Raw genomic sequence first — 8,997 nt, forward strand, 5'->3', positions numbered from 1 at the left:
TTTAAGTTGATAAAGTCAGACTATGTATGACTTAAGTTTACACCCAACATTCTGTTCTAGAGATCTTACCATACAAAGTACTATCCCTGTGCGTCATCCTTTTCAGGGATCCTCTGTTTTTCCATTTTTGTAATTTGATGCTAGGTGAGAGCATCACATATGCTCATCATGACTGAATCTACTGGAGTGTTTTGGAGAGAAGCAATATCTTGAGAATTTCTCTTAATAGAGAACAGTTCCTTAAAAAAAAATCTCAAAGGCCCACCCTTGTCCATCTCCCTGAGTATTTAGAAGCTATAGAAATTCCAACTTCATTAACATTGAAGTAAGCACAAGATAGTCTATTAATACCATAAACAAGTGGGATAAAATTATAATAGTAATGTTAAGCTAGTGGATAAATATTAAACCCCAAATAGAGTAAAATTTTAGAAAGAGCCCAGAGCCACTATTATTTCCTTTTTATCCTTTGCCCTGCATCCCCTAGAAGCTGCTAGGAACAGGTTTCATTGAGGTTGACACTATCCATTGTGTTAACTGATCTGAAGGCTGAAGTTTTTGATAATTTTTGTCATACTTGTGTGCATTTATGCATAGAGCTATTTCCTTAGTACAATGATCATGCCACTACCTTTTCCTTAGAACTTAATATCACTTATTTAAATAGTTAAGACTATATTATTAGACAAAAATTAGAAGTTCCAAGGAGTGTCAAGTAATATCCAGAAGCATTCAAAAGAATGAGACCTTCCCTCCATTTACTACTGATTTCCATTCATTGGCCTCATTCAAAAATATCGCGTGTGTGTGTGTACTTACAAATACACATGTAGCATTAAAATAGGCTGCAAGACATTATATAATCATTCAACATGATGCAGAAGAATGGCATAAAAATGTTTGACATATTATTAAGTGAAAAAGCATGTTAAACCACAGTATATAAATATGGTTTAATTTTGATAAAATAATTATGTATGCAGCTATAGAAAAAGAAAAATAGTTATTCCACAGAAGGTTAACAATGGTTACCTTAGTGTTTTGGAATATATTTTTATTTCTTTTTTATGCTCTTCTACTTTTCCAAAATTTCTTTAGTCAACACCCATCAATTTTATAGTCAGAAATTAACTCACTCTTTGGAAAGATGAGAATGTTATAAATAGGGGAGAGAATCCTTAAAACCAGCAAAGAAACCTTTTTAGATTGTTATGACCATCCCTTCCCAGAGTTAATATAATAGAAAGAGTCCTAAACTAGACATCAAATGCCTGCTTCCCTGTTAATCTAGTTAGTAATTTCTCTACACCTGCTTCCAGAGGGGGTCTGGGCTCCAGAACTCACTGTGCTAAGTTTCCTGCTGTGCACTCAGTAAGACTCTGATCCTATGGTTAGACTCTATGCTTTCTTAGAGGGAACCCCCACCTGTCCACAAGGATGGTCTCTTTCTCATGAGCTTATGTATCTCGCTTCCATCAGATAATAGCTTGAAAAGTGTCTTGTTAACTCTAAAACAGTAACATGGAAAGATCCTTATTAGCACGTCATCTTTGAGTATCTCTGTTCCTATGGATCTTTAAAAAAAATCTCATCCCAGGTGTGTGTGTGTTTCTTTCCTTTTTACCTGCAGGGTAAGACACCTCAAGACAGAGCTCAGCAGGCTGGGGACCCTGATTTGGCTGCTTACCTAGAAAGCCGTCAGAACTATAAGATCATTGGTCATGAGGACCTGGAAACTACTGTTTGACCCTGGTAGACGGGCAAAGAGAACCTGAGTGAGCATATCACCTGGGCCCTCCCGGCGATCGGGCAGCTCCCCTGGAAGAAGCTGATGGAATCCATAAATCTGTCTCTCTCCTGCAAGCATCTGAGGCCATGCCACCAGTTTTTAAGGGCTACCGTGATGTACAACAGAATGGAATAGCCCACAGAGGACGAGGCAGGATACCTGGAGATTGGTGGAAAATGAGTTCCACAAAATTTGATCTTTATTGCTTCCAGCAAGTAGCATGAACTTCTGTGTTCACCTGTATCATTTATTTTAAAGATTCAAAGGATGTTCCTATAAATGGCACTGCTCCCTTCTCCCCTATGCATTCACCTTCCCCTGTACCGCACCATTCTGCCTGTAACCACCCAGAAAAAATTCGATGCAGCCTGTTCGCTTTACATTCAGTCTTTGAAGACCACAAGACTGTCTGAAGGTCTTTTGAAACCCTCTGGTTGTCCTGCAGAAATGTAACTGTAAAACTGCTTCCATTTCCAAGACTAAATATACCAGGATGACTTAGTGACATTTTTTGCATGTCACCCCTCCCTGCTCATTTCTTTTTCATCATCTGGGAGCTGGGAGTTGCCACATGGATAATGTCAACTTGTGCATTGTATCTCTGAGGCATGGTGAGGTGGCATGGGAGTCTCCTGTTCTCAGCGGGACCTCAGAGAGGTAACCCAGGGGTTGGCCCCATGTGCGGGCCTGTTACTGATGGCCACAAAGGCCAGGTTCAGCTTGGGCTGTTTGGACAGCTCCGTACTGCCCAGGTGTAGCCATCTTTGCCTTTTGCTGCAATAGAGGTGAGCAATGGACTAAGCCAAGGCCCGTAGCTAGTCTGCAGAAGCACTTAACTTTAAGTGCTGTTTCAACTGCAGAGCAGAAAAACCACGTGTGGGAACTGTGGCTACAGGAAATGGAGCTCGGTGCCAGTGTTCACTTCTAGGCTTTTTTGAGTGATAATGGAAAGCAGGCTAATGGACTTGAAATAAAACAGCAGAAGCAAAAGTAGCAACATATGTCAAAATAACTCATTTAAGTAAGAAAACAGTCACTGAAACTTTGCACAGAGGCTAATAAGTACAGACTCTTGGGTACAGTGGTGAGAGGGGCCCATTTAGGTTTTCCTTCTAAGTTTCTGGTTTTCATTACCCCAAGCTCGCCCTATGCCAAGGACAAAGCCTTGCTGTGTGAATTTCACTGCCAGATTTCCAGGAGGCGTGGCCCTTTCTGATGGATGCCTCCACCTACTCCTGGTCAGCTCCCAAGGTCATGCCTGATAGCACTATAGCCCCATTTTACATGTACGGGGTAATCTATTAGTTTCTCTATTTTCTTCTGCTAGAAAATTCTAAGTACAAACCTCTGTGGGAGCGCAGCCAGGACTATTTCTCTGGCAGTGGAATTGCAGCTTCTAATCCTGCCACAGAGCAGTTGAAACTTACAGGTACTTCTATGAGGGACCTTGTGGCAATGACAATATTAGGAGACGAAGACTTCTAATTTCTGGTGAAAATGTCTACATGGCTTGGGTGTAAGTCAGAAATGAAAGTGGGTGACCGAGGGTTTTGCTTCACTCTTAGACATAAGCATCATGCTGACTATTTCTGCATGTGAGCACACGATTGTTTCTCTGTGTTTCATGTAAAGGTCCAGCGGCGACGTGCTGCTGATCTGAATCACATTTCGGTCACATATCATTTGGAAAGTACAAATATGATATACTGTTAAGTCGGAATAACCTCTCAGTGGATGGGGCTTAGTCGTTTCGAAATCCAACGGCTGGCATTATTTTCAGCTGTGGGAGGAAGGGTTGGTTGCAAGTAATCTATTTCCATAGATCAGTCTTAGAAATGGAACTATAGTTTGGGTTTTATGGTGAGGGGAGGAGGAGCTGCAGTAGATTGTTTCCAGAAGCTGGAAAAAATTATGCTCCAGGAGAATTTAATCACTGGGCTTCTGCTGGGAGTTTTTCAATTGGTGGGACTGTCCAGGAGATGTTGTGATGACAGAAATATAATCCTTCAAACAGACTGAAATCTGGCTTCGGATGGTGCCTTCCATTCCCTGGATTGAGCCAAACGCTTGGCCACGCCGTAAGTTACCCAGCTGCCATTGCTGGGATGAAGGACTATTTTCACCAACTACCATCTCATATTTCTCTGTAATGCCTCAGAGCAGCCCAGAGAAAATTTAGGGTACAGGTGGCGAGGGGCCAATTCAAATAGCTCCAAGTGAAGTAACAAGTCAACCCCGGAATGAAAATTGATGATGTACTGACTGCTGTAGGAGTCTTGGAACATTTGGAAATCGTTCCAAAAAAAAAGTCTTCGAGTCCTACGTTATTGATGGAGAACGATATATGACCAAGGCGAATATCTCTTTGAGAAAAGCAAACACCCCCCAGGACTTGGGCTTAAAAAGAAAAACAGTAAAAATGAGCAAAAACAGTTACATGTTTAATGGTTTCAATATTGCATCTGCCTCCTGTAGCATTTTATTTTTTAATTGATCATCGCATGGGACAGTCCTGGGCTTTAGGACGAGCGGAGGGCCTATGCTCCAGGAGTTTCCAGCTTAGCTTAGGCATATGGTATCCCCCTTTAATGGGCCCTCAGGAAAAACAGAGGCAAAGAGGCTGGCCCTGGTCTGAAAAGCCACATTTACAAGACATCAAGCTATATGCCTGTAGAAATATCATTTTCTACAAAACCTACTGAAACTACTGCTGAGAGTGGCCAACATGCAGCTGACATGAGCTGGGGCCTGCCTGCCTTTGGATTCCATGTTTAGATTAGCCCGATAGAGGGCTGAGAAATGGAGAGTTATTAAAAAGCAACATGATCGTCATTTTTGAAGCCCCATGTTCCAGTTTTACACAACTAATAAAATAGAACCCAGGTGAGCTGCGCTTTGTCCCAGTCATGGGCGTGACAAAGCACAGAAGCCAAGCAGGAAATAAGCCCCATGGCTGGGGATCTCTCTGAGCGCTCCCCTTACCTCTATGGAGGCTACCGTAAATCCGATGCAATTCCTGAAACAGAATGGAGCTGGCAAGCACAGTCGTTGAAATGAGTGGTGACTGATGGGAATCCTCACGACCCCCACGGCTCCCCGTCTTTTCATAATCGCTGGCTTTGGGGCTTAGGCAGATCTGTTTGCCTTGAAAGATACTCAAAAGGTAGATAATTTTCATTTGGGCCAAGTGACAGTTTCTTGGCTGAAAGGATTTCTGAAGTTTATTTACTAGATTCTCAAAATATCCAGGTCATAGAAAATGTGGGGCAGCAGTTTTATTTTTTTCCCATGCCAACTTTATTTTAAAAAAACGTATTTTTTAAGCTGTGAAAGTAGAACCTGCTTTTTATAAAAGGTTCTAAGACCATAGATGAGTGTCACAGGCAAAGCCCAGGGTGTAGTGACTTATGCCCCACTTTCTGGCGATCAAAAGTATTTACCTAATAAACATATAGACATCGCTGCTTGTATGTCATATCAGTAATACCCTGTGCATATGCCGGCCCACCCCAAACACATAGAAATATATTTGTACACATATATGTGTCTGTATACTATACACACATATATTGCATAGGTTTAAAAAAGTGAAAACATTTTAGAAGCATCCCAATCATCTGTATATGTACAGTTATCACTGACGGTCAGAGACAAGGCACCAGAGAATTTCCATGTATTCATTATTGTTTCTACTATGACCAAGCTTAGTTTTATGCCTGTATGGACCTTCAGCTGCACATGGCATTTTCTGGTGCCTGTGCCATATAATCCACGACCAAGAGGTCTTGCCATTATTTTATGCTGCCTTCCATGAAGCAGAAAGCCTACCTGAGCCCAGAAACTTATCTAGGCTATTGTGGGTCTCAAGTGGAGAGTTCTTTCGATGTGATGCCTGCACGCTTCCCAAGCTGAGTTTCAGGACTGATACTCAGGAGGTTGCCTACTGACACTGGATTAGGACAAGCTATTGCCCGGAAAATGTAGTAACTTGGATGTGGGCTGGAGTCTGAGTAGCTTGGCTTCCTTTCTGTGGGAGCAGCTAATGAAATCACTGGAATAGCATGCTATTTTATGCAATTGCACTATTTCAAAGTAAAATTGATCATTGTGAAAATGGCTCATCATAACCATCAAGTAAAAGTACCAATTGCTCTCCTTAAATGGATTATTTTCATTTTGGAAAAAAAAAAAAGTAGAACATCCATTAAATTAGAGAGTTTTCTAACTGAGCTTAAACATTTATTTACTCTAAAATAGCTTCTGCACATGTTTTATAGAACCATCTCTGAATCGACTTTTTCATTCTCCGAATTCCATATTTAGCTGACTGACTGGGAGTCCTAGAGTTTTTTTTCTCTGCTAAGCCATTCATTGGCTTTGACGCCATCATCCCTTTTCTGGGTCCTGGTCATCACTCATCGCTAGTCCTTCCAATTGTCTGACCATGGCAAGTCCTGCTCCCAGGCTTTCTGCCTCTACCTTCATCGATTTTTTTCCATGCACATACCCAAATCCTCCTCAGCTCATAATAGCTCAAAATGGATCAAAATGAAATCACCCTCTGGGACAAATATCCATTTTTCTTGAAGAACAAAAAAATATCCACTGACCTGGATGATCTTACAGAATTCCAATCAGCCTTATTCTGAGAAGTAAGCTGCCAGAGAGGTTTAGCAAATTTCCATTTTAGTCACACCAGGGAAGTCCACAATTATGGCAACTTCTTCCACACTGAATGATGTAAATAATGTGCCCCCTTGTAGTCACCTGAATGACTGGATTATATATGGGTTATGCCCCTGTGACCATCTGTGGATTCTAGGCTGTCTCCCCATAGTGTAATGAAAATCCTGAAAATAGGATTCTAAGCAAGGAGTTGTACCCTTGGACCACCTGCTCTCCCAGGATACTGGGAGTCACTGAATTGGTCCCAAAAAGAAGCAGAAAAAAAAGAATTTAAGGCTGTTGAAACATTACTTATTTTTTCTCTTTTTTTCCATCACCAGTAATCCTCACCTCCTCTTCAACCTCCAGTCCTTCCTGCAATTACCACACTGTTGTTCGTGTCCATGAATTCTCTCCCTTTTTTCTTCTTTTTTGCTCAATCCCTTCACCAACTTCCCCCACCAGAGCTGTCCACCTGCACTCTGTCTATGAGTCTGTCTCTATTTTGCTTGTTTAATCATGTTTGTGAACCAATCGTACATTTGTGCATTTAATCATTTATTTTAAATATATATTTATCACATACTCTGATGCAGGCTTGGACCTAAGAATGAATACAAGAAACAAAACTCCATACTAAGGATCTAAAAATGAATGCGAGAAACAAATTCCACTGGGCGGAAAGCCCCAGGGTCCTTGGGGAGCATGCGCTGGGGGCTCAATCAAGGCTTTATTGTGCTGGTCACTCTTTAACCAGCAATGTGTTACTTCTATGAAATATGAAATTAGAATAGTAATATGCAAGAGAATGATATTTTGCATTTTTTTCCTTGGAGTCTTGGTACTGTTCTTAAAATTGTATTTGAAACCAAGACTTTAGGATGAAACTTAGAAACACTACTAAAATGAGAGCTAACACTCATGTATCTTATATCTCAAGGACATCATTAGAAACAATAGGAAAACAATACAGTAGGTTTGGATTAAATATAAAGAAGATGAAGTATAAATATTGTCAAAGAGTGGAGTGAGCATCCTTACAGAGTTATGGACTTTCGGCAAGTGGGGATATTTAAACTGGACACATGACCACCTTGAGGGATCTAGGGACCTGGGATCTGAGGGAGCTGGAATTAGATTCTGTGAGTTTTTCTTTTAAAATAACTTTGTAAAATGACAGGATTTATTTGAAAAATTTATGAACATCTTGGCTTTTAATCTTTGGAACATCACTTTGTGAGAGGATTTAACATTGGGGGGAGAATGACCTTTAGTTGTAATTTAAAACATTTTTAAACCAACTAAGCATAACTATACGAGCTATTGAAAAGAAGGCATACTTGGGTAAAACTTACTTCAAAGTACTTGTGGAGCATTGTGGACTTTGATGCGTATTCTTAGGCATCCTTAAGTCCTATCAGAAATCTGCTTCACTGTCCATCTAATGAGAAAAAAAAGTGCTGTGATTTGATATTCTTAGAACTAAATGTAACCTAATAGAACCACAGAAGAAAACTATGCCGAAAAGATATTTGGGAGCCAAGTCCATGTACTTGAAAAGCAATCATGGAAAATGCCTTGGCTCCTACTACTGGCGTGCTGATCATGAGGGGTAGCTTACCCACAGAAATAAAAAAAATGATGATTCTAGGTATTCTCCAGTTTCTAAACTTTCAATATTTTGAGCCAAATGGCATCTGAAATTGGAGCCTTTGGTGATGGGAACAACTTGTTTCCAATATTTAAGTAAAACACATATAATTTTCAATAGAAAGTAGCTTAACTCAAATCTATACTGTTTATTATCACAATTCCAGTATTTTTTAAATGTTAGTGCTTAAACATTTTTATGTTTGTTTGTTTGTTGACACTTTTGAGCTTCATTACCAACCCATAAGGTGGATGAGGCTGATAATACATTTTGGATGAATAAATGGAGCATCAGAACAGTGAATACAATTTGCACAGCTTTGTATCGTAATTGGTAGAATTGCAGCCAGAACTATGATTGTTAGAAACTACAGACTAACATGCATGCAATAGATGTTTTCTAAGTAAATAATTTCCCACCATTGCCTTCTATATTGTTTTATATCGTTCTGATTTCCATAAATTAGAAGACTATTTACCTATGATCCCACAGTAAGAGTTGGTTTAAACTGAGAGGGAACGTGAAGTTACAAACTCAGAGTGTTTGCTATTAGAGACTTATCATCTTGCATATATTCAAAGTAAAAAAAAAGGTTTAATGTTTTGGTACCAGGATGGATTTCACAAGAAGAAATTAACATTGAACATGATTTACTGGCTTTTCTACATTTGTGATTCTCAGCATTTAAAAAAGTTAGTACTTCAGGTCCTTGAATAATGTTGTTTGTTTCAATGTTGTTTTGTTATAACATTGATGAGATGCCATAGTCTATGGTGCAATTGGTTTCATTATACATTGTTTCACTTAAAGTCATTGAACCTATCACTGATGTTAAGAGAGGACTTACTGTATTGTTTTCTCTCCTTGGCAGTCACTATTGGAATGATGCTAT

The 8,997-nt window shown here is 39.9% G+C and overlaps 1 protein-coding gene across 1 annotated transcript in view; it reads left to right on the plus strand.

Moving 5' to 3' along the window:
• The window catches only part of DGKI (diacylglycerol kinase iota), a 268,750-nt gene extending 260,050 nt beyond the window's left edge, over positions 1-8,700 (plus strand). Inside the window, exon 34 of the mRNA XM_015561238.1 lies at positions 1,631-8,700. Within this exon, the coding sequence (XP_015416724.1) occupies positions 1,631-1,747 (117 nt within the window). The 3' untranslated portion in view covers positions 1,748-8,700. The remainder of the gene's footprint in view (positions 1-1,630) is intronic.
• Positions 8,701-8,997: the final 297 nt, after the last annotated feature.

The sequence above is a fragment of the Myotis davidii genome, unplaced genomic scaffold (genome assembly GCF_000327345.1).
Source record: "Myotis davidii unplaced genomic scaffold, ASM32734v1 scaffold1316, whole genome shotgun sequence".
Lineage (NCBI taxonomy): Eukaryota > Metazoa > Chordata > Mammalia > Chiroptera > Vespertilionidae > Myotis > Myotis davidii.